General features: G+C 51.5%; 1 protein-coding gene across 14 annotated transcripts in view; it reads right to left on the bottom strand.

The window, feature by feature from the left end:
• The window catches only part of LOC125685776 (feather keratin 4), an 87732-nt gene that overhangs the window by 23911 nt on the left and 37525 nt on the right, over positions 1-26296 (bottom strand). Inside the window, exon 2 of one of the 14 annotated variants that reach the window (XM_048929167.1) lies at positions 2742-3056. The exons of 8 other annotated variants lie outside the window; for them this stretch is intronic. In XM_048929167.1, the coding sequence (XP_048785124.1) occupies positions 2742-3056 (315 nt within the window). Of the gene's footprint in view, positions 1-2741; positions 3057-6177; positions 6493-9613; positions 9929-15953; positions 16269-22385; positions 22701-25898; positions 26214-26296 lie in introns of those variants that run through there. 5 more of the 14 variants (XM_048929166.1, XM_048929165.1, XM_048929164.1 and 2 more) reach the window with 5 other exon arrangements.

Genomic DNA, 26296 nt, shown 5'->3' with positions numbered 1-26296 from the left:
ACCGCCCCAGGCCCAGAGGCAACCCATGTGTAAGTAGCTGTATTGGGGCAAGCCCATTTCGATGCAAAACAATACAATTATAGAAATTGATGGATTAATTCTCCTCCCTACAAAGCTACTTCTCCGTTTTCATTTCCCAGTTCATGACAAGTCCATTTTGCCGCATAAGCTCCTTTCAAGCGACAGAATTAGAGACCAAAGCATTTCTGAGGAAGGAAGTCAAAAGCACAGGGAGAAGATGACGGTGTGGGCATGGAAATGGCCAACAGTGTCAGCAGGAGATAGCTTCTCATTCCCGTGCAGCTTGCTTTGCTGCTTTGCCCCAGTGTGTGGGGCCTCATTTCCTTGCAAGCACAGCATTAAAGGTCAAGCTTCTTGCAGGGCTCATATGCAAAGACCAACACGGCCTTTGCTTCACCCATCTACGTGCTCAGGCTGCCTCAGCTGGAAGCAGTCCAAGGATGGATGCTCTGCTTTCTGCTTCCAGCTGATCTACAACACCAAGCACTGCTCGCAGGTGACCTAAGTCTCACTACTATTCCTTTCCCTTCTGTTTCCAGCTGGGGGATGTCCACCGACACAAGAAAAGGCGTGTTTCACTAAAAAGGACATTGCTCTCTCATAATCAGACATTAGCTGATCATCACCATGAATTGTGTTGTCTTCCGCAGTCAAACAAAAAGACTGGGCAAGAATTGCCTGGTTCCCCACCACCCCCATGTCCATGTTAGGCATCCTACTTTGCACATACATCCTGACACAACAGCACACACCAACAAACACACAACATTTCCAGGTTACACTGGAAGCACACTTGCCCAGAAGCATGTGTAATATGGGAGTGCCATCATGGGCAGCTGGGACAGCAGCAGGAGTCAGGGTGGTTCCAAACACGTATGCCAAAGGAGGACATCAAACTCTATGCAGCGTTGGCCAGAGGCAGTAGGCACCCAAGGGGAATTGAATGCCCAACAGGTAACACCCAACATACACACCTCAGGCTCCTGCCAGGCCACATCCCAGGGCACTCACAAAATGCCTCCACAATTATGCTGGGACTCCACCAGCCACACGCAAATCTCTCATCATGGAGACACAACCAAATGTCTCACTTAGGAAGATGAAGAGAATGGAAACCAGGAGACACACCACCAGTGGAACTCATTACACAACGCCTGAGCAAGGCAGATGCAAAAATGCCCAACAGGTCCATCAAAGACAATCAGGTTTGCACTGCTATGGCAGCACTGATGCCAGGCCAGGGAGTCAGGGCACAGCTCAGGTTGTGATGCTGTGACAGTAACATGGGCCAACACTCCTGAGCAGTGCCAGAATAATACACGTGCACCCAAGAGGGAGCTGGGAACGCACCGGGCAACGCTGCATCTAGTGCAGGGGGACAATTATCAAGCATCAACTGACCTGTCCAAGAACAGCAGAACCAGACTGATGTCCTTGAGCTGGAGAGAAAGCTGAGGGCTGATGGCGGAGGTGTGATACAGGCCCTGGGTGAATTGGCCTGAGTCAGTGGTTGTGGTGGGAGACCCCGTGTGAGTGTGAGGAGCACCAATAGGCCTCTGGCAGACCTAGAGCACTGATGTGCCTGAAGAGAACATCTCCCATGACCCCGGAAATGGGACACCATCTTCATCTGCCACCGAAATGGAAGGGAGGACTTCCTCTAGGTACAAATGACATCACTTGTGGTAGTGTGGTGCACAATGCAACAAGCCAGCCATACACATGACACGTTACTTCTCTCTCGGATCCTCCTGATCTTCCGGACTGCAACGAAAGATCCAAAATGTTCAGTGCTCATAGCCACGATAATTTATGTATTTATTTACTTCTTCCTCATGATGCTATTGTCATATACTGACTTGCTAAACCTCCATGCTTGCAGCATGATGGGTCTGCACACATACAAGCAGTGTCTCCGCACTGGTCTTGTATTCCTCAATATTTCAGAAATAGAACAGTAGGCATAGAGGGAAGGTGTGGGAGCAGAACTCCCACAATAGTGGGAGTGTCAGTGTGCTGGAAATAGCTGCCCAGACAGCTGCTGGTCTGTCCTTTGCTGAACATAGTCCAGGACCCACCTGCATGCTTTCTGTGCTGACAGTTTCAGGGAACCTGCTTTAGCAGGGGTTTGGCAGGACTAGATGGCCCCCTCAGGTCCCTTACAACCCCATTGTTTTCGTTTCTGCGATTCTACAAAATTACCTTTACTCTCCAAGATATCCCCCTTCCCACCAGTGATTGGGCATCCCAGCAGGGAAGGAACACAAAAAGACTGAGATTACAATGCAGCATAAAATTTATTGAGACAACAGAAGAACTCAAAGCAGTGCATGAGAGAAGTGATCTTGCCCATGCTTCTATGAAGGAAGCTAGGACTCAGACACCTCATCATCACGGTGGGATTCAGGAGGTTGTCCCTTCAAATACGAAAGAGAGAAGAAGCAGGGTCATCTCCACTTGCTTCAGGGCAAACCCAAGGCACAGGACAGCAGGAGACAATATGGACTCATGATGATGAGGAGAAAGTGGGAGAAGAAGAGGACATGTGGAGGCAGCATTTCCAGACTGTCAAGGTGGCATGCAGGATGCAGGCTCTGCTTTCCCGTAGAGTGCAAGGGTGCTCAGTCCATGGGGAAACAGTGACGAGCAGCTCTGTCCTCAGTCCGGCACCAAGTTTTGGGTTTCCTGAAGGATGTGATCATGCGATGCCCTCTTCATCCTTAAGGCAGGCACCTCCTGCTAGAGAAGCGGCTGCCCAGGCCAGAGAGGCCAAAGCCACCGGAGGAGATGGGCACGCCCTCCTCACTCAGGATGCTGCCAACAGCAGCGGAGGTGCTGGAGCCCACAGCGGTGTTCTGGGGGAAGGAGCTGAGGATGGGTCCGGGCAGGGTGACCACGACGGGAGAGGGCTGGATCACCACCCGGGAGTCCTGGCACTGGCGCACACAGGGCTCGTTGCAGCTGTTGGCCAGCGGGGTCGGGCCACAGGGACGGCACAGATCGAAGCAGGACATGGCTGTGGGATGGAGGTGGACCTGGAGAGGGCACAGCAAAAGAAGTCAGTGCAAGCAGCAGCCTGGTGCTGGCCTGCTCACAAAGGCAGCAGGGACTGGTAATGTGAGGTGAGAGAGTATCTTAGCAGCCCAGATCCCCAAGAGCCCCAGCAGAGTCTGCACAAATCCTTCCTGCACAAGCATGCAGAACAGACTTGGGGGAGCCCCTTCAAGGAGTAAGGCTCACACCAAGGCTTGCATAGATGGAAAGGCATGTTGGGAAACAGAAGAGCAAGAGGAGAAACAGAGAATGAGGAGGGTTAGAAGAAAGCCACTGCAGCTCACCTTGTTCACCAAGGAGGAGAAGGCAAGAGAAGTGGATGAGGGAGCCTGGTGCTGGACTGGCTTTTATACCAATCTGGACCGCCCCAGGCCCAGAGGCAACCCATGTGTAAGTAGCTGTATTGGGGCAAGCCCATTTCGATGCAAAACAATACAATTATAGAAATTGATGGATTAATTCTCCTCCCTACAAAGCTACTTCTCCGTTTTCATTTCCCAGTTCATGACAAGTCCATTTTGCCGCATAAGCTCCTTTCAAGCGACAGAATTAGAGACCAAAGCATTTCTGAGGAAGGAAGTCAAAAGCACAGGGAGAAGATGACGGTGTGGGCATGGAAATGGCCAACAGTGTCAGCAGGAGATAGCTTCTCATTCCCGTGCAGCTTGCTTTGCTGCTTTGCCCCAGTGTGTGGGGCCTCATTTCCTTGCAAGCACAGCATTAAAGGTCAAGCTTCTTGCAGGGCTCATATGCAAAGACCAACACGGCCTTTGCTTCACCCATCTACGTGCTCAGGCTGCCTCAGCTGGAAGCAGTCCAAGGATGGATGCTCTGCTTTCTGCTTCCAGCTGATCTACAACACCAAGCACTGCTCGCAGGTGACCTAAGTCTCACTACTATTCCTTTCCCTTCTGTTTCCAGCTGGGGGATGTCCACCGACACAAGAAAAGGCGTGTTTCACTAAAAAGGACATTGCTCTCTCATAATCAGACATTAGCTGATCATCACCATGAATTGTGTTGTCTTCCGCAGTCAAACAAAAAGACTGGGCAAGAATTGCCTGGTTCCCCACCACCCCCATGTCCATGTTAGGCATCCTACTTTGCACATACATCCTGACACAACAGCACACACCAACAAACACACAACATTTCCAGGTTACACTGGAAGCACACTTGCCCAGAAGCATGTGTAATATGGGAGTGCCATCATGGGCAGCTGGGACAGCAGCAGGAGTCAGGGTGGTTCCAAACACGTATGCCAAAGGAGGACATCAAACTCTATGCAGCGTTGGCCAGAGGCAGTAGGCACCCAAGGGGAATTGAATGCCCAACAGGTAACACCCAACATACACACCTCAGGCTCCTGCCAGGCCACATCCCAGGGCACTCACAAAATGCCTCCACAATTATGCTGGGACTCCACCAGCCACACGCAAATCTCTCATCATGGAGACACAACCAAATGTCTCACTTAGGAAGATGAAGAGAATGGAAACCAGGAGACACACCACCAGTGGAACTCATTACACAACGCCTGAGCAAGGCAGATGCAAAAATGCCCAACAGGTCCATCAAAGACAATCAGGTTTGCACTGCTATGGCAGCACTGATGCCAGGCCAGGGAGTCAGGGCACAGCTCAGGTTGTGATGCTGTGACAGTAACATGGGCCAACACTCCTGAGCAGTGCCAGAATAATACACGTGCACCCAAGAGGGAGCTGGGAACGCACCGGGCAACGCTGCATCTAGTGCAGGGGGACAATTATCAAGCATCAACTGACCTGTCCAAGAACAGCAGAACCAGACTGATGTCCTTGAGCTGGAGAGAAAGCTGAGGGCTGATGGCGGAGGTGTGATACAGGCCCTGGGTGAATTGGCCTGAGTCAGTGGTTGTGGTGGGAGACCCCGTGTGAGTGTGAGGAGCACCAATAGGCCTCTGGCAGACCTAGAGCACTGATGTGCCTGAAGAGAACATCTCCCATGACCCCGGAAATGGGACACCATCTTCATCTGCCACCGAAATGGAAGGGAGGACTTCCTCTAGGTACAAATGACATCACTTGTGGTAGTGTGGTGCACAATGCAACAAGCCAGCCATACACATGACACGTTACTTCTCTCTCGGATCCTCCTGATCTTCCGGACTGCAACGAAAGATCCAAAATGTTCAGTGCTCATAGCCACGATAATTTATGTATTTATTTACTTCTTCCTCATGATGCTATTGTCATATACTGACTTGCTAAACCTCCATGCTTGCAGCATGATGGGTCTGCACACATACAAGCAGTGTCTCCGCACTGGTCTTGTATTCCTCAATATTTCAGAAATAGAACAGTAGGCATAGAGGGAAGGTGTGGGAGCAGAACTCCCACAATAGTGGGAGTGTCAGTGTGCTGGAAATAGCTGCCCAGACAGCTGCTGGTCTGTCCTTTGCTGAACATAGTCCAGGACCCACCTGCATGCTTTCTGTGCTGACAGTTTCAGGGAACCTGCTTTAGCAGGGGTTTGGCAGGACTAGATGGCCCCCTCAGGTCCCTTACAACCCCATTGTTTTCGTTTCTGCGATTCTACAAAATTACCTTTACTCTCCAAGATATCCCCCTTCCCACCAGTGATTGGGCATCCCAGCAGGGAAGGAACACAAAAAGACTGAGATTACAATGCAGCATAAAATTTATTGAGACAACAGAAGAACTCAAAGCAGTGCATGAGAGAAGTGATCTTGCCCATGCTTCTATGAAGGAAGCTAGGACTCAGACACCTCATCATCACGGTGGGATTCAGGAGGTTGTCCCTTCAAATACGAAAGAGAGAAGAAGCAGGGTCATCTCCACTTGCTTCAGGGCAAACCCAAGGCACAGGACAGCAGGAGACAATATGGACTCATGATGATGAGGAGAAAGTGGGAGAAGAAGAGGACATGTGGAGGCAGCATTTCCAGACTGTCAAGGTGGCATGCAGGATGCAGGCTCTGCTTTCCCGTAGAGTGCAAGGGTGCTCAGTCCATGGGGAAACAGTGACGAGCAGCTCTGTCCTCAGTCCGGCACCAAGTTTTGGGTTTCCTGAAGGATGTGATCATGCGATGCCCTCTTCATCCTTAAGGCAGGCACCTCCTGCTAGAGAAGCGGCTGCCCAGGCCAGAGAGGCCAAAGCCACCGGAGGAGATGGGCACGCCCTCCTCACTCAGGATGCTGCCAACAGCAGCGGAGGTGCTGGAGCCCACAGCGGTGTTCTGGGGGAAGGAGCTGAGGATGGGTCCGGGCAGGGTGACCACGACGGGAGAGGGCTGGATCACCACCCGGGAGTCCTGGCACTGGCGCACACAGGGCTCGTTGCAGCTGTTGGCCAGCGGGGTCGGGCCACAGGGACGGCACAGATCGAAGCAGGACATGGCTGTGGGATGGAGGTGGACCTGGAGAGGGCACAGCAAAAGAAGTCAGTGCAAGCAGCAGCCTGGTGCTGGCCTGCTCACAAAGGCAGCAGGGACTGGTAATGTGAGGTGAGAGAGTATCTTAGCAGCCCAGATCCCCAAGAGCCCCAGCAGAGTCTGCACAAATCCTTCCTGCACAAGCATGCAGAACAGACTTGGGGGAGCCCCTTCAAGGAGTAAGGCTCACACCAAGGCTTGCATAGATGGAAAGGCATGTTGGGAAACAGAAGAGCAAGAGGAGAAACAGAGAATGAGGAGGGTTAGAAGAAAGCCACTGCAGCTCACCTTGTTCACCAAGGAGGAGAAGGCAAGAGAAGTGGATGAGGGAGCCTGGTGCTGGACTGGCTTTTATACCTATCTGGACCGCCCCAGGCCAAGAGGCAACCCATGTGTAAGTAGCTGTATTGGGGCAAGCCCATTTCGATGCAAAACAATACAATTATAGAAATTGATGGATTAATTCTCCTCCCTACAAAGCTACTTCTCCGTTTTCATTTCCCAGTTCATGACAAGTCCATTTTGCCGCATAAGCTCCTTTCAAGCGACAGAATTAGAGACCAAAGCATTTCTGAGGAAGGAAGTCAAAAGCACAGGGAGAAGATGACGGTGTGGGCATGGAAATGGCCAACAGTGTCAGCAGGAGATAGCTTCTCATTCCCGTGCAGCTTGCTTTGCTGCTTTGCCCCAGTGTGTGGGGCCTCATTTCCTTGCAAGCACAGCATTAAAGGTCAAGCTTCTTGCAGGGCTCATATGCAAAGACCAACACGGCCTTTGCTTCACCCATCTACGTGCTCAGGCTGCCTCAGCTGGAAGCAGTCCAAGGATGGATGCTCTGCTTTCTGCTTCCAGCTGATCTACAACACCAAGCACTGCTCGCAGGTGACCTAAGTCTCACTACTATTCCTTTCCCTTCTGTTTCCAGCTGGGGGATGTCCACCGACACAAGAAAAGGCGTGTTTCACTAAAAAGGACATTGCTCTCTCATAATCAGACATTAGCTGATCATCACCATGAATTGTGTTGTCTTCCGCAGTCAAACAAAAAGACTGGGCAAGAATTGCCTGGTTCCCCACCACCCCCATGTCCATGTTAGGCATCCTACTTTGCACATACATCCTGACACAACAGCACACACCAACAAACACACAACATTTCCAGGTTACACTGGAAGCACACTTGCCCAGAAGCATGTGTAATATGGGAGTGCCATCATGGGCAGCTGGGACAGCAGCAGGAGTCAGGGTGGTTCCAAACACGTATGCCAAAGGAGGACATCAAACTCTATGCAGCGTTGGCCAGAGGCAGTAGGCACCCAAGGGGAATTGAATGCCCAACAGGTAACACCCAACATACACACCTCAGGCTCCTGCCAGGCCACATCCCAGGGCACTCACAAAATGCCTCCACAATTATGCTGGGACTCCACCAGCCACACGCAAATCTCTCATCATGGAGACACAACCAAATGTCTCACTTAGGAAGATGAAGAGAATGGAAACCAGGAGACACACCACCAGTGGAACTCATTACACAACGCCTGAGCAAGGCAGATGCAAAAATGCCCAACAGGTCCATCAAAGACAATCAGGTTTGCACTGCTATGGCAGCACTGATGCCAGGCCAGGGAGTCAGGGCACAGCTCAGGTTGTGATGCTGTGACAGTAACATGGGCCAACACTCCTGAGCAGTGCCAGAATAATACACGTGCACCCAAGAGGGAGCTGGGAACGCACCGGGCAACGCTGCATCTAGTGCAGGGGGACAATTATCAAGCATCAACTGACCTGTCCAAGAACAGCAGAACCAGACTGATGTCCTTGAGCTGGAGAGAAAGCTGAGGGCTGATGGCGGAGGTGTGATACAGGCCCTGGGTGAATTGGCCTGAGTCAGTGGTTGTGGTGGGAGACCCCGTGTGAGTGTGAGGAGCACCAATAGGCCTCTGGCAGACCTAGAGCACTGATGTGCCTGAAGAGAACATCTCCCATGACCCCGGAAATGGGACACCATCTTCATCTGCCACCGAAATGGAAGGGAGGACTTCCTCTAGGTACAAATGACATCACTTGTGGTAGTGTGGTGCACAATGCAACAAGCCAGCCATACACATGACACGTTACTTCTCTCTCGGATCCTCCTGATCTTCCGGACTGCAACGAAAGATCCAAAATGTTCAGTGCTCATAGCCACGATAATTTATGTATTTATTTACTTCTTCCTCATGATGCTATTGTCATATACTGACTTGCTAAACCTCCATGCTTGCAGCATGATGGGTCTGCACACATACAAGCAGTGTCTCCGCACTGGTCTTGTATTCCTCAATATTTCAGAAATAGAACAGTAGGCATAGAGGGAAGGTGTGGGAGCAGAACTCCCACAATAGTGGGAGTGTCAGTGTGCTGGAAATAGCTGCCCAGACAGCTGCTGGTCTGTCCTTTGCTGAACATAGTCCAGGACCCACCTGGATGCTTTCTGTGCTGACAGTTTCAGGGAACCTGCTTTAGCAGGGGTTTGGCAGGACTAGATGGCCCCCTCAGGTCCCTTACAACCCCATTGTTTTCGTTTCTGCGATTCTACAAAATTACCTTTACTCTCCAAGATATCCCCCTTCCCACCAGTGATTGGGCATCCCAGCAGGGAAGGAACACAAAAAGACTGAGATTACAATGCAGCATAAAATTTATTGAGACAACAGAAGAACTCAAAGCAGTGCATGAGAGAAGTGATCTTGCCCATGCTTCTATGAAGGAAGCTAGGACTCAGACACCTCATCATCACGGTGGGATTCAGGAGGTTCTCCCTTTGAATACGAAAGCGAGAAGAAGCAGGGTCATCTCCACTTGCTTCAGGGCAAACCCAAGGCACAGGACAGCAGGAGACAATATGGACTCATGATGATGAGGAGAAAGTGGGAGAAGAAGAGGACATGTGGAGGCCGCATTTCCAGACTGTCAAGGTGGCATGCAGGATGCAGACTCTGCTTTCCCGTAGAGTGCAAGGGTGCTCAGTCCATGGGGAAACAGTGACGAGCAGCTCTGTCCTCAGTCCGGCACCAAGTTTTGGGTTTCCTGAAGGATGTGATCATGCGATGCCCTCTTCATCCTTAAGGCAGGCACCTCCTGCTAGAGAAGCGGCTGCCCAGGCCAGAGAGGCCAAAGCCACCGGAGGAGATGGGCACGCCCTCCTCACTCAGGATGCTGCCAACAGCAGCGGAGGTGCTGGAGCCCACAGCGGTGTTCTGGGGGAAGGAGCTGAGGATGGGTCCGGGCAGGGTGACCACGACGGGAGAGGGCTGGATCACCACCCGGGAGTCCTGGCACTGGCGCACACAGGGCTCGTTGCAGCTGTTGGCCAGCGGGGTCGGGCCACAGGGACGGCACAGATCGAAGCAGGACATGGCTGTGGGATGGAGGTGGACCTGGAGAGGGCACAGCAAAAGAAGTCAGTGCAAGCAGCAGCCTGGTGGTGGCCTGCTCACAAAGGCAGCAGGGACTGGTAATGTGAGGTGAGAGAGTATCTTAGCAGCCCAGATCCCCAAGAGCCCCACCAGATTCTGCACAAATCCTTCCTGCACAAGCATGCAGAACAGACTTGGGGGAGCCCCTTCAAGGAGTAAGGCTCACACCAAGGCTTTCATAGATGGAAAGGCATGTTGGGAAACAGAAGAGCAAGAGGAGAAGCAGAGAATGAGGAGGGTTAGAAGAAAGCCACTGCAGCTCACCTTGTTCACCAGGGAGGAGAAGGCAAGAGAAGTGGATGAGGGAGCCTGGTGCTGGACTGGCTTTTATACCAGTCTGGACCGCCCCAGGCCCAGAGGCAACCCATGTGTAAGTAGCTGTATTGGGGCAAGCCCATTTCGATGCAAAACAATACAATTATCAAAATTGATGGATTAATTCTCCTCCCTACAAAGCTACTTCTCCGTTTTCATTTCCCAGTTCATGACAAGTCCATTTTGCCGCATAAGCTCCTTTCAAGCGACAGAATTAGAGGCCAAAGCATTTCTGAGGAAGGAAGTCAAAAGCACAGGTAAGAGATGAAGGCAAGGGGAGGATGATGGCAAAAGTTGTTGACAGCTTCTCATTCCCGTGCAGCTTGCTTTAATTTTTAGCTCAAACGCTTTAGGTCTCATTTCCAAAAACATGGAGTGGAAGGTAGAATTTCCGTCAAGGCTCATATGCAAAGACCAACACGTCCTTTGCTTCACCCATCTACGTGCTCAGGCTGCCTCAGCTGGAAGCAGTCCAAGGATGGATGCTCTGCTTTCTGCTTCTAGCTATTCTACGACATCATGCACTGCTCGCAGGAGACCTAAGTCTCACTACTATTCCTTTCCCTTCTGTTTCCAGCTGGGGGATGTCCACCGACACAAGAAAAGGCGTGTTTCACTAAAAAGGACATTGCTCTCTCATAATCAGACATTAGCTGATCATCACCATAAATTGTGTTGTCTTCCGCAGTCAAACAAAAAGACTGGGCAAGAATTGCCTGGTTCCCCACCACCCCCATGTCCATGTTAGGCATCCTACTTTGCACATACATCCTGACACAACAGCACACACCAACAAACACACAACATTTCCAGGTTACACTGGAAGCACACTTGCCCAGAAGCATGTGTAATATGGGAGTGCCATCATGGGCAGCTGGGACAGCAGCAGGAGTCACGGCCTCCATGAGAATGTGAGCCAAGCTCTATGCAATGTTCGCCGGAGGCAGTAGGTGCCCAGGGGGAATTGACTGCCCAACAGGTAACACCCAACATACACACCCCAGGCTCCTGCCAGGCCACATCCCAGGGCACTCACAAAATGCCTCCACAATTACGCTGGGACTCCACCAGCCACACGCAAATCTCTCATCATGGAGACACAACCAAATGTCTCACTTAGGAAGATGAAGAGAATGGAAACCAGGAGACACACCACCAGTGGAACTCATTACACAACGCCTGAGCAAGGCAGACGCAGAAATGCCCAACAGGTCCACCAAAGACCAGCTCAACAATCAGGTTTGCAGTGCTATGGCAGCACTGACGCCAGGCCAGGGAGCCAGGGCACAGCTCAGGTTGCAATGCTGTGACAATAACATGGGACAAGACTTCTGAGCAGTGCCAGATTAATACACGTGCACCCAAGAGGGAGCTGGGAACGCACCGGGCAACGCTGCATCTAGTGCAAGGGGACAATTATCAAGCATCAACTGACCTGTCCGAGAACAGCAGAACCAGACTGATGTCCTTGAGCTGGAGACAAGGCTGAGGGCTGATGGCAGAGGTGTGATATAGGCCCTGGGTGAATTGGCCTGAGTCAGTGGGTGTGGTGGGAGACCCCAGGTGAGTGTGAGGAGACCAATAGGCCTCTGGCAGACCTAGAGCACTGATGTGCCTGAAGAGAACATCTCCTATGACCCGGAAATGGGACACCATCTTCATCTGCCACAGAAATGGAAGGGAGGACTTCCTCTAGGTACAAATGACATCACTTGTGGTAGTGTGGGGCACAATGCAACAAGCCAGCCATACACACGACACGTTACTTCTCTGTCTGATCCTCCTGATCTTCCAGATTGCAGCAAAAGACCCAAAATGTACAGTGCTCAGAGCCACAATAATTTATGTATTTATTTATTTCTTCCTCATGATTCTATTTTCATATACTGACTCGCTAAACCTCCATGCTTGCAGCATGATGGATCAGCACACATACAAGCAGTGTCTCTGCACTGGTCTTGTATTCCTCAATATTTCAGAAATCGAACAGTAGGCATAGAGGGAAGGTGTGGGAGCAGAACTCCCACAGCAGTGGGACTGTCTGTGTGCTGGAAATAGCTGCCCAGACAGCTGCTGGTCTGTCCTTTGCTGAACATAGTCCAGGACCCATCTTTATGCTTTCTGTGCTGTCATTTTCAGGGAACCTGCTTTAGCAGGGGTTTGGCAGGACTAGATGGCCCCCTCAGGTCCCTTACAACCCCATTGTTTTCGTTTCTGCGATTCCACAAAATTACCTTTACTCTCCAAGATATCCCATTTCCCACCAGTGATTGGGCATCCATGCAGGGAAGGAACACAAAAAGACTGAGATTACAATGCAGCATAAAATTTATTGAGACAACAGAAGAACTCAAAGCAGTGCATGAGAGAAGTGATCTTGCCCATGCTTCTATGAAGGAAGCTAGGACTCAGACACCTCATCATCACGGTGGGATTCAGGAGGTTCTCCCTTGGAATACGAAAGAGAGAAGAAGCAGGGTCATCTCCACTTGCTTCAGGGCAAACCCAAGGCACAGGACAGCAGGAGACAATATGGACTCATGATGATGAGGAGAAAGTGGGAGAAGAAGAGGACATGTGGAGGCCGCATTTCCAGACTGTCAAGGTGGCATGCAGGATGCAGGCTCTGCTTTCCCGTAGAGTGCAAGGGTGCTCAGTCCATGGGGAAACAGTGACGAGCAGCTCTGTCCTCAGTCCGGCACCAAGTTTTGGGTTTCCTGAAGGATGTGATCATGCGATGCCCTCTTCATCCTTAAGGCAGGCACCTCCTGCTAGAGAAGCGGCTGCCCAGGCCAGAGAGGCCAAAGCCACCGGAGGAGATGGGCACGCCCTCCTCACTCAGGATGCTGCCAACAGCAGCGGAGGTGCTGGAGCCCACAGCGGTGTTCTGGGGGAAGGAGCTGAGGATGGGTCCGGGCAGGGTGACCACGACGGGAGAGGGCTGGATCACCACCCGGGAGTCCTGGCACTGGCGCACACAGGGCTCGTTGCAGCTGTTGGCCAGCGGGGTCGGGCCACAGGGACGGCACAGATCGTAGCAGGACATGGCTGTGGGATGGAGGTGGACCTGGAGCGGGGACAGCAAAACATAGGCAGCGTCAGCAGCAGCCTGGTGGCATGTTTGCCATGAGAGGAGGAACAGGCTGGGAAGCAGGCACAAGTAGTGCAGAGGCATAGACAGGATTGGCAGCCCAGATCCACAGGAGCCCCAGCACAGTCAGCCCAAGGCCTTTTCCCATCTCCCCTGGCACTGGAAAGCGCAACCAGGCGAGTGGGAGCACTGTCAAAGAGCAAAGCCCACACCTAAGATTGCAAGGGCGCACCAAGAAAGTGGAGGCTAAGAGTAAGAGGAGAAGCAGAGAAAGGAGAGACGGGGGAGAAGGCCATAGCAGCTCACCTTGTTCACCAGAGTGGAGAAGGCAAGAGAAGTGGATGAGGCAGCCCGGTGCTGGACTGGCTTTTATACCAGTCTGGACCGCCCCAGGCACAAAGCATGCTTTGGATGCAAATGTCTACAAATAGCTCATCTTGCATGCAAAACACTGACCATGACAGAAAATAGTGTCTTTTTCAACTTGTACTGATGCTACCATTTTGTTTCCCATTTCTAGTCGCACCCATCCTATCATTCACATTCCTTTCAAGTGACTGTATTGCTGTTCAAAATCTTGCCAGAGAAATATACACGCAGGCACAACCTGATGAGACAGCCTGTGATGATGAGTTTCTCACCACTCCAGGGGACGTCAGCCTGTGACTCTGGGGCCTTGCTTTAACATGGTCCTGATGACTGGGATTCTTCTCCTTGCAATGAAACTGTAGGCTGCACTTCAGTGTCTCAAGGCCCGCATCATCACTCTAACACTATGCTTGCGCACCTTCTTTGAAGGATCACCTTTCCAGTCAGGGCACTTGTGCTCTAGGATTTGGGAATATCTCTCAAAGGAATTATTGCTCTTGGCAGCAATGGGCCTGGCTCTTCTTTTGCAATCTAACTTCTCTCCTTCATACCTCCGTGCCTTAAGTAGCATTCTTCTAAGAATAGTAAATGTAGGCTACTGCCCTCCAATGACACCTTGCTGGACACCTCTGGTAAGCGAGGAGGAATCCCAACAACAAAAGCACGTGTGGGCAATTGATACCTGTCCCTCCACCTGCCCATGTCTTTCACACAAGTTGTGCTTTGGCCATCCAGACTGGCAGCCCAATGGGCACAACCAAATACTTGGTAGGATTCCCACCAGACACGCCACCCTCTTCAGGAGCACTGAGAGTGCTCACAATGGCAGGTGGATGATCAACAGCACCAGAGGTTCCCCTGGTACCACTGGTGGCAGGAACAGAGTGGCAGGAGCAAAGCAGAGGCTGAGCAGGATGGGAGCATGGGAAGGAGGACTGAGAGCAAAGTTGGTGGTGTACCACTCCCTCAGTCTCCCCAGCTTGAGGCCTGTGTGGAGGACACAACTGGTTTGGAACCTCCCCAAGCACAGTCTGCTCAGCAGCTGAATGGGAATTTTGAACGAGTCCTGCAGGGCTGCTCCAGACCCACTTGCCCTCAGGACGCAATGATGAGCTTGTAAGGACTTCACGATAACTTATGCATTAGACCACAGAATTGCTTCCACCAGGAAAGACCATCCTGCTCCATTCCCGCACTCTGCAATGGTTTCTGGAGATGTCACAGATGCTGCCCAGTTCCTCACTTGCCAGAAGATAGCCGCTGCATTTCAAGCTTGCACTCGTCACCATTATACACACTCATGCTCAACACATGCATTCGGGTACAAATCAAAGTAGGGCTTGAGTTTCAGCAGTGTTGGCTTCACTTTGACATCTCTGGGACTCTCTCCACATTGAGAGTTTGGAGATGTGCTTGGAGGAGGGACGGGCAGAAGAATACTCTCTGAGTCGTAACATCCAGTCAGAGCTTTGCATCTTTGAGCACTAGCTCACAAAAATTACAATCCGACAATTAAAATGTTTGCTTCATCTAATGAAATTAACAATCAAAACCTGAGTTCCTTATATATATCTATAAATTTGAGAGAGCACCTGGGCACTCTCGGCATACCTTGTCTAACTATATACCCATTCACATGTTCTCCAGTAAGTCTCATCAGCCTTGAGGGTAACCTACCACACTGTGTGGAAAGGAGGTCCAATTAAGACAATCTGTACCCACTCTTTTCCAACCCAACACATCACATCAACCCCTAGACAGATGATCCAGTCATGCCAGCATGGAAGGAACACAAGGAGACTGAGATTACAATGCAGCATAAACTTTATTGAGTCTAAAGATAGAAACAAAGCAATGCATGATGGAATGGATCTGGTCCAGGCTGCTATGGGGGCAGCTGGGCCTCAGACACACTTCAAGCTGAATGGGAGGCTGGCCTTCCTCATTCATATGTCTAGAGGGAGAAGAAGCAGGGCCATCTCCACTTGCTTCAGGATGAACCCAAGGCACAGGACAGCAGGACACAAGATGAATGTGTGATGTTGGGAAGAAAGTAGAAGCAGAAGACGTCTGCTGGTTGTATTCCCTAGCAGTAATAGCTGACAAGGTTGCTCAGCCCATCTGGAATCATTGGCCAGCAGTTGTGTCCTCAGTTCAGTGCCTGGCTTTGAGCTTCCTGGGCAATGGGCTCATGGGAATTCCACCTCATCCTTAAGGCAGGCACCTCCTGCTAGAGAAGCGGCTGCCCAGGCCAGAGAGGCCAAAGCCACCGGAGGAGATGGGCACGCCCTCCTCACTCAGGATGCTGCCAACAGCAGCGGAGGTGCTGGAGCCCACAGCGGTGTTCTGGGGGAAGGAGCTGAGGATGGGTCCGGGCAGGGTGACCACGACGGGAGAGGGCTGGATCACCACCCGGGAGTCCTGGCACTGGCGCACACAGGGCTCGTTGCAGCTGTTGGCCAGCGGGGTCGGGCCACAGGGACGGCACAGATCGAAGCAGGACATGGCTGTGGGATGGAGGTGGACCTGGAGAGGGCACAGCAAAAGAAGTCAGTGCAAGCAGCAGCCTGGTGCTGGCCTACTCACAAAGGCAGCAGGGACTGGTAATGTGAGATGAGAGAGTATCTTAGCAGCCCAGATCCCCAAGAACCCCAGCACAGTCAGTCCAAGGCTTGATCCCACTGGCAGACAGAACAGAATTGTTGGGAGCCTCATCAAGGAGTAAGGCTTTCATAGAGGGAAAGGCACGTTGGTAAACAGAAGAGAAAGAGGAGAAGCAGAGAAGGAGTAGGGTGAGGAGAAAGCCACTGCAGCTCACCTTGTTCACCAGGGAGGAGAAGGCAAGAGAAGTGGATGAGGGAGCCTGGTGCTGGACTGGCTTTTATACCAGTCTGGACCGCCCCAGGCCCAGAGGCAACCCATGTGTAAGTAGCTGCAGTGGGGCAAGCCCATTTGGATGCAAAACAACACAATTATTGAAATTGATGCCTTACTCCTCCTCCCTACAAAGCTGCTTCTCCGTTTTCATTTCCCAGTTCATGACAAGTCCATTTTGCCGCATGAGCTCCTTTCAAGTGACAGAATTAGAGGCCTAAGCATTTTTGAGGAAGGAACTCAAAAGCACAGGAAGAAGATGAAGGTGTGGGGATGGAGATGGCCAAAGTCCTCTCAGCTGGTGACAGCTTCTCATTTCTCTGCAACGTGCTTTAAAATTTTGATTTAACGTGTGGAGCCTCATTTCCTTGCAAGCACAGCATTAAAAGTCACGCTTCTTGCAGGGCTCATATGCAAAGACCAACACGGCCTTTCCTTCACCCATCTACGTGCTCAGGCTGCCTCAGCTGGAAGCAGTCCAAGGATGGATGCTCTGCTTTCTGGCTCTAGCTGATCTACAACACCAAGCACTGCTCTCAGGAGACCGGAGAGTTAGGGGAGTGCAGTTAGGTTGCAGCTTGACTAATTGATCTTGAAGGTCTTTTCCAACCGGAGCAGTTCCATGAGTCTAGGACTCTAAGATTCACTGTTTTTCCTCTCTCCTCGGTCAGCAGCTGAGAGAGGCTCCCTGATACCGCAGTAGGAACTATTCTCCATCTAGGGCACTGCACTCTCACAAACATGTATTAGTCAACCACTCCTCATAAACTGAGATGTCTGCCACAATCAATCAACAAGACTGGGGAAAAAATGAGCATCTCTCCACCACCCCCATGCCCACACATTGAATTCTGCTTTGCCCTTACATCCTGACACAACAGTGTGCACCAACAAACATAAAGCAACATTTCCAGGATGAAATCACACTTGACCAAAAACTATGGAAGTTTGGCAGTTCCAGCAAGGGCAGCTGGGACAGCAGCAGGAGCCAGGGCCTCCATGAGGACGTGCACCAAGCTCAATGCAGCATTGGCCTGAGGCAGCAGGCGCCCAGGGGGAATTGACTGCCCAACATGTGACACCCAACATACATACCTTAGGCTCCAGCCAGGACACATCCCAGGGCACTCACAAAATGCTTCGGCAATTATGCTGGGACTCCACCAGCCACACGCAAATCTCTCATCATGGAGACACAACCAAATGTCTCACTTAGGAAGATGAAGAGAATGGAAACCAGGAGACATGCCACCAGTGGAACTCATTACACAATGCCTGAGCAAGGCAGATGCAGAAATGCCCAACAGGTCCACCAAAGACCAGCTCAACAATCAGGTTTGCAGTGCAATGGCAGCACTGATGCCAGGCCAGGGAGCCAGTACACAGCTCAGGTTGCAATGCTGTGACAGTAACATGGGCCAACACTCCTGAGCAGTGCCAGAATAATACACGTGCACCCAAGAGGGAGCTGGGAACGCACCGGGCAACGCTGCATCTAGTGCAAGGGGACAATTATCAAGCATCAACTGACCTGTCCAAGAACAGCAGAACTAGACTAGTGTCCTTGAGCTGGAGAGAAAGCTGAGGGCTGATGGCAGAGGTGTAATACAGGCCCTGGGTGAATTGGCCTGAGTCAGTGGATGTGGTGGGAGACCCCAGGTGAGTGTGAGGAGCACCAATAGGCCTCTGGCAGACCTAGAGCACTGATGTGCCTGAAGAGAACATCTCCCATGACCCCGGAAATGGGACACCATCTTCATCTGCCACAGAAATGGAAGGGAGGACTTCCTCTAGGTACAAATGACATCACTTGTGGTAGTGTGGGGCACAATGCAACAAGCCAGCCATACACACGACACGTTACTTCTCTGTCTGATCCTCCTGATCTTCCAGATTGCAGCAAAAGACCCAAAATGTACAGTGCTCAGAGCCACAATAATTTATGTATTTATTTATTTCTTCCTCATGATTCTATTTTCATATACTGACTCGCTAAACCTCCATGCTTGCAGCATGATGGATCTGCACACATACAAGCAGTGTCTCTGCACTGGTCTTGTATTCCTCAATATTTCAGAAATCGAACAGTAGGCATAGAGGGAAGGTTTGGGAGCAGAACTCCCACAGCAGTGGGACTTTCTGTGTGCTGGAAATAGCTGCCCAGACAGCTGCTGGTCTGTCCTTTGCTGAACATAGTCCAGGACCCACCTGGATGCTTTCTGTGCTGACAGTTTCAGGGAACCTGCTTTAGCAGGGGGTATGGCAGGACCAAATGGCCCCCTCTGGTCCCATACAACCCCATTGTTTCATTTCTGTGATTCCACAAAATGATCTTCACACTCCAAGATATCCCATTTCCCACCAGTGATTGGGCATCCCAGCAAGGCAGGAACACAAAAAGACTGAGATTACAATGCAGCATAAAATTTATTGAGACAACAGAAGAACTCAAAGCAGTGCATGAGAGAAGTGATCTTGCCCATGCTTCTATGAAGGAAGCTAGGACTCAGACACCTCATCATCACGGTGGGATTCAGGAGGTTGTCCCTTGGAATACGAAAGAGAGAAGAAGCAGGGTCATCTCCACTTGCTTCAGGGCAAACCCAAGGCACAGGACAGCAGGAGACAATATGGACTCATGATGATGAGAAGAAAGTGGGAGAAGAAGAGGACATGTGGAGGCAGCATTTCCAGACTGTCAAGGTGGCATGCAGGATGCAGACTCTGCTTTCCCGTAGAGTGCAAGGGTGCTCAGTCCATGGGGAAACAGTGACGAGCAGCTCTGTCCTCAGTCCGGCACCAAGTTTTGGGTTTCCTGAAGGATGTGATCATGCGATGCCCTCTTCATCCTTAAGGCAGGCACCTCCTGCTAGAGAAGCGGCTGCCCAGGCCAGAGAGGCCAAAGCCACCAGAGGAGATGGGCACGCCCTCCTCACTCAGGATGCTGCCAACAGCAGCGGAGGTGCTGGAGCCCACAGCGGTGTTCTGGGGGAAGGAGCTGAGGATGGGTCCGGGCAGGGTGACCACGACGGGAGAGGGCTGGATCACCACCCGGGAGTCCTGGCACTGGCGCACACAGGGCTCGTTGCAGCTGTTGGCCAGCGGGGTCGGGCCACAGGGACGGCACAGATCGTAGCAGGACATGGCTGTGGGATGGAGGTGGACCTGGAGCGGGGACAGCAAAACATAGGCAGCGTCAGCAGCAGCCTGGTGGCATGTTTGCCATGAGAGGAGGAACAGGCTGGGAAGCAGGCACAAGTAGTGCAGAGGCATAGACAGGATTGGCAGCCCAGATCCACAGGAGCCCCAGCACAGTCAGCCCAAGGCCTTTTCCCATCTCCCCTGGCACTGGAAAGCGCAACCAGGCGAGTGGGAGCACTGTCAAAGAGCAAAGCCCACACCTAAGATTGCAAGGGCGCACCAAGAAAGTGGAGGCTAAGAGTAAGAGGAGAAGCAGAGAAAGGAGAGACGGGGGAGAAGGCCATAGCAGCTCACCTTGTTCACCAGAGTGGAGAAGGCAAGAGAAGTGGATGAGGCAGCCCGGTGCTGGACTGGCTTTTATACCAGTCTGGACCGCCCCAGGCACAAAGCATGCTTTGGATGCAAATGTCTACAAATAGCTCATCTTGCATGCAAAACACTGACCATGACAGAAAATAGTGTCTTTTTCAACTTGTACTGATGCTACCATTTTGTTTCCCATTTCTAGTCGCACCCATCCTATCATTCACATTCCTTTCAAGTGACTGTATTGCTGTTCAAAATCTTGCCAGAGAAATATACACGCAGGCACAACCTGATGAGACAGCCTGTGATGATGAGTTTCTCACCACTCCAGGGGACGTCAGCCTGTGACTCTGGGGCCTTGCTTTAACATGGTCCTGATGACTGGGATTCTTCTCCTTGCAATGAAACTGTAGGCTGCACTTCAGTGTCTCAAGGCCCGCATCATCACTCTAACACTATGCTTGCGCACCTTCTTTGAAGGATCACCTTTCCAGTCAGGGCACTTGTGCTCTAGGATTTGGGAATATCTCTCAAAGGAATTATTGCTCTTGGCAGCAATGGGCCTGGCTCTTCTTTTGCAATCTAACTTCTCTCCTTCATACCTCCGTGCCTTAAGTAGCATTCTTCTAAGAATAGTAAATGTAGGCTACTGCCCTCCAATGACACCTTGCTGGACACCTCTGGTAAGCGAGGAGGAATCCCAACAACAAAAGCACGTGTGGGCAATTGATACCTGTCCCTCCACCTGCCCATGTCTTTCACACAAGTTGTGCTTTGGCCATCCAGACTGGCAGCCCAATGGGCACAACCAAATACTTGGTAGGATTCCCACCAGACACGCCACCCTCTTCAGGAGCACTGAGAGTGCTCACAATGGCAGGTAGATGATCAACAGCACCAGAGGTTCCCCTGGTACCACTGGTGGCAGGAACAGAGTGGCAGGAGCAAAGCAGAGGCTGAGCAGGATGGGAGCATGGGAAGGAGGACTGAGAGCAAAGTTGGTGGTGTACCACTCCCTCAGTCTCCCCAGCTTGAGGCCTGTGTGGAGGACACAACTGGTTTGGAACCTCCCCAAGCACAGTCTGCTCAGCAGCTGAATGGGAATTTTGAACGAGTCCTGCAGGGCTGCTCCAGACCCACTTGCCCTCAGGACGCAATGATGAGCTTGTAAGGACTTCACGATAACTTATGCATTAGACCACAGAATTGCTTCCACCAGGAAAGACCATCCTGCTCCATTCCCGCACTCTGCAGTGGTTTCTGGAGATGTCACAGATGCTGCCCAGTTCCTCACTTGCCAGAAGATAGCCGCTGCATTTCAAGCTTGCACTCGTCACCATTATACACACTCATGCTCAACACATGCATTCGGGTACAAATCAAAGTAGGGCTTGAGTTTCAGCAGTGTTGGCTTCACTTTGACATCTCTGGGACTCTTTCCACATTGAGAGTTTGGAGATGTGCTTGGAGGAGGGACGGGCAGAAGAATACTCTCTGAGTCGTAACATCCAGTCAGAGCTTTGCATCTTTGAGCACTAGCTCACAAAAATTACAATCCGACAATTAAAATGTTTGCTTCATCTAATGAAATTAACAATCAAAACCTGAGTTCCTTATATATATCTATAAATTTGAGAGAGCACCTGGGCACTCTTGGCATACCTTGTCTAACTATATACCCATTCACATGTTCTCCAGTAAGTCTCATCAGCCTTGAGGGTAACCTACCACACTGTGTGGAAAGGAGGTGCAATTAAGACAATCTGTACCCACTCTTTTCCAACCCAACACATCACATCAACCCCTAGACAGATGATCCAGTCATGCCAGCATGGAAGGAACACAAGGAGACTGAGATTACAATGCAGCATAAACTTTATTGAGTCTAAAGATAGAAACAAAGCAATGCATGATGGAATGGATCTGGTCCAGGCTGCTATGGGGGCAGCTGGGCCTCAGACACACTTCAAGCTGAATGGGAGGCTGGCCTTCCTCATTCATATGTCTAGAGGGAGAAGAAGCAGGGCCATCTCCACTTGCTTCAGGATGAACCCAAGGCACAGGACAGCAGGACACAAGATGAATGCGTGATGTTGGGAAGAAAGTAGAAGCAGAAGACATCTGCTGGTTGTATTCCCTAGCAGTAATAGCTGACAAGGTTGCTCAGCCCATCTGGAATCATTGGCCAGCAGTTGTGTCCTCAGTTCAGTGCCTGGCTTTGAGCTTCCTGGGCAATGGGCTCATGGGAATTCCACCTCATCCTTAAGGCAGGCACCTCCTGCTAGAGAAGCGGCTGCCCAGGCCAGAGAGGCCAAAGCCACCGGAGGAGATGGGCACGCCCTCCTCACTCAGGATGCTGCCAACAGCAGCGGAGGTGCTGGAGCCCACAGCGGTGTTCTGGGGGAAGGAGCTGAGGATGGGTCCGGGCAGGGTGACCACGACGGGAGAGGGCTGGATCACCACCCGGGAGTCCTGGCACTGGCGCACACAGGGCTCGTTGCAGCTGTTGGCCAGCGGGGTCGGGCCACAGGGACGGCACAGATCGAAGCAGGACATGGCTGTGGGATGGAGGTGGACCTGGAGAGGGCACAGCCAAAGAAGTCAGTGCAAGCAGCAGCCTGGTGCTGGCCTGCTCACAAAGGCAGCAGGGACTGGTAATGTGAGGTGAGAGAGTATCTTAGCAGCCCAGATCCCCAAGAACCCCAGCACAGTCAGTCCAAGGTTTGATCCCACTGGCAGACAGAACAGAATTGTTGGGAGCCTCATCAAGGAGTAAGGCTTTCATAGAGGGAAAGGCACGTTGGTAAACAGAAGAGAAAGAGGAGAAGCAGAGAAGGAGTAGGGTGAGGAGAAAGCCACTGCAGCTCACCTTGTTCACCAGGGAGGAGAAGGCAAGAGAAGTGGATGAGGGAGCCTGGTGCTGGACTGGCTTTTATACCAGTCTGGACCGCCCCAGGCCCAGAGGCAACCCATGTGTAAGTAGCTGTAGTGGGGCAAGCCCATTTGGATGCAAAACAACACAATTATAGAAATTCATGCCTTACTCCTCCTCCCTACAAAGCTACTTCTCCGTTTTCATTTCCCAGTTCATGACAAGTCTGTTTTGCCGCACAAGCTCCTTTCAAGTGACAGAATTAGAGGCCTAAGCATTTCTGAGGAAGGAACTCAAAAACACCTTGAGAACATGAAGGTGTGGGGATGGAGATGGCCAAAGTCCTCTCAGCTGGTGACAGCTTCTCATTTCTCTGCAACTTGCTTCAAAAATTTGATTTAACGTGTGGAGCCTCATTTCCTTGCAAGCACAGCATTAAAGGTCACGCTTCTTGCAGGGCTCATATGCAAAGACCAACACGGCCTTTGCTTCACCCATCTACGTGCTCAGGCTGCCTCAGCTGGAAGCAGTCCAAGGATGGATGCTCTGCTTTCTGGTTCTGGCCATTCTACAACATCAAGCACTGCTCTCAGGAGACCGGAGAGTTAGGGGAGTGCAGTTAGGTTGCAGCTTGACTAATTGATCTTGAAGGTCTTTTCCAACCGCAGCAGATCCATGAGTCTATGACTGGAAGCATCACTGTTTTTCCTCTCTCCTCGGTCAGCAGCTGAGAGAGGCTCCCTGATACCGCAGTAGGAACTATTCTCCATCTAGGGCACTGCACTCTCACAAACATGTATTAGTCAACCACTCCTCATAAACTGAGATGTCTGCCACTATCAATCAACAAGACTGGGGAAAAAATGAGCATCTCTCCACCACCCCCATGCCCACACATTGAATTCTGCTTTGCCCTTACATCCTGACACAACAGTGTGCACCAACAAACATAAAGCAACATTTCCAGGATGAAAAGACACTTGCCCAAAAACAATGAAGTTCTGGGTGTGCCAGCAAGGGCAGCTGGGACAGCAGCAGAAGCCAGGGCCTCCATGAGGACGTGCACCATGCTCGATGCAGCATTGGCCTGAGGCAGCAGGCGCCCAGGGGGAATTGACTGCCCAACAGGTAACACCCAACATACACACCTTAGGCTCCTGCCAGGCCACATCCCAGGGCACTCACAAAATGCCTCCACAATTATGCTGGGACTCCACCAGCCACTCGCAAATCTCTCATCATGGAGACACAACCAAATGTCTCACTTACAAAGATGAAGAGAATGGAAACCAGGAGACATGCCACCAGTGGAACTCATTACACAATGCCTGAGCAAGGCAGATGCAGAAATGCCCAACAGGTCCACCAAAGACCAGCTCAACAATCAGGTTTGCAGTGCAATGGCAGCACTGATGCCAGGCCAGGGAGCCAGTACACAGCTCAGGTTGCAATGCTGTGACAATAACATGGGCCAACACTCCTGAGCAGTGCCAGAATAATACACGTGCACCCAAGAGGGAGCTGGGAACGCACCGGGCAACGCTGCATCTAGTGCAAGGGGACAATTATCAAGCATCAACTGACCTGTCCAAGAACAGCAGAACTAGACTAGTGTCCTTGAGCTGGAGAGAAAGCTGAGGGCTGATGGCAGAGGTGTAATACAGGCCCTGGGTGAATTGGCCTGAGTCAGTGGATGTGGTGGGAGACCCCAGGTGAGTGTGAGGAGCACCAATAGGCCTCTGGCAGACCTAGAGCACTGATGTGCCTGAAGAGAACATCTCCCATGACCCCGGAAATGGGACACCATCTTCATCTGCCACAGAAATGGAAGGGAGGACTTCCTCTAGGTACAAATGACATCACTTGTGGTAGTGTGGGGCACAATGCAACAAGCCAGCCATACACACGACACGTTACTTCTCTGTCTGATCCTCCTGATCTTCCAGATTGCAGCAAAAGACCCAAAATGTACAGTGCTCAGAGCCACAATAATTTATGTATTTATTTATTTCTTCCTCATGATTCTATTTTCATATACTGACTCGCTAAACCTCCATGCTTGCAGCATGATGGATCTGCACACATACAAGCAGTGTCTCTGCACTGGTCTTGTATTCCTCAATATTTCAGAAATCGAACAGTAGGCATAGAGGCAAGGTTTGGGAGCAGAACTCCCACAGCAGTGGGACTTTCTGTGTGCTGGAAATAGCTGCCCAGACAGCTGCTGGTCTGTCCTTTGCTGAACATAGTCCAGGACCCACCTGGATGCTTTCTGTGCTGACAGTTTCAGGGAACCTGCTTTAGCAGGGGGTATGGCAGGACCAAATGGCCCCCTCTGGTCCCATACAACCCCATTGTTTCATTTCTGTGATTCCACAAAATGATCTTCACACTCCAAGATATCCCATTTCCCACCAGTGATTGGGCATCCCAGCAAGGCAGGAACACAAAAAGACTGAGATTACAATGCAGCATAAAATTTATTGAGACAACAGAAGAACTCAAAGCAGTGCATGAGAGAAGTGATCTTGCCCATGCTTCTATGAAGGAAGCTAGGACTCAGACACCTCATCATCAGGGTGGGATTCAGGAGGTTGTCCCTTCAAATACAAAAGTGAGAAGAAGCAGGGTCATCTCCACTTGCTTCAGGGCAAACCCAAGGCACAGGACAGCAGGAGACAATATGGACTCATGATGATGAGGAGAAAGTGGGAGAAGAAGAGGACATGTGGAGGCAGCATTTCCAGACTGTCAAGGTGGCATGCAGGATGCAGACTCTGCTTTCCCGTAGAGTGCAAGGGTGCTCAGTCCATGGGGAAACAGTGACGAGCAGCTCTGTCCTCAGTCCGGCACCAAGTTTTGGGTTTCCTGAAGGATGTGATCATGCGATGCCCTCTTCATCCTTAAGGCAGGCACCTCCTGCTAGAGAAGCGGCTGCCCAGGCCAGAGAGGCCAAAGCCACCGGAGGAGATGGGCACGCCCTCCTCACTCAGGATGCTGCCAACAGCAGCGGAGGTGCTGGAGCCCACAGCGGTGTTCTGGGGGAAGGAGCTGAGGATGGGTCCGGGCAGGGTGACCACGACGGGAGAGGGCTGGATCACCACCCGGGAGTCCTGGCACTGGCGCACACAGGGCTCGTTGCAGCTGTTGGCCAGCGGGGTCGGGCCACAGGGACGGCACAGATCGAAGCAGGACATGGCTGTGGGATGGAGGTGGACCTGGAGCGGGGACAGCAAAACATAGGCAGCGTTAGCAGCAGCCTGGTGGCATGTTTGCCATGAGAGGAGGAACAGGCTGGGAA

This window comes from Lagopus muta, chromosome 29 (genome assembly GCF_023343835.1).
Source record: "Lagopus muta isolate bLagMut1 chromosome 29, bLagMut1 primary, whole genome shotgun sequence".
Taxonomy (NCBI): domain Eukaryota; kingdom Metazoa; phylum Chordata; class Aves; order Galliformes; family Phasianidae; genus Lagopus; species Lagopus muta.
This window is presented reverse-complemented; position numbering and strand designations above follow the sequence as displayed.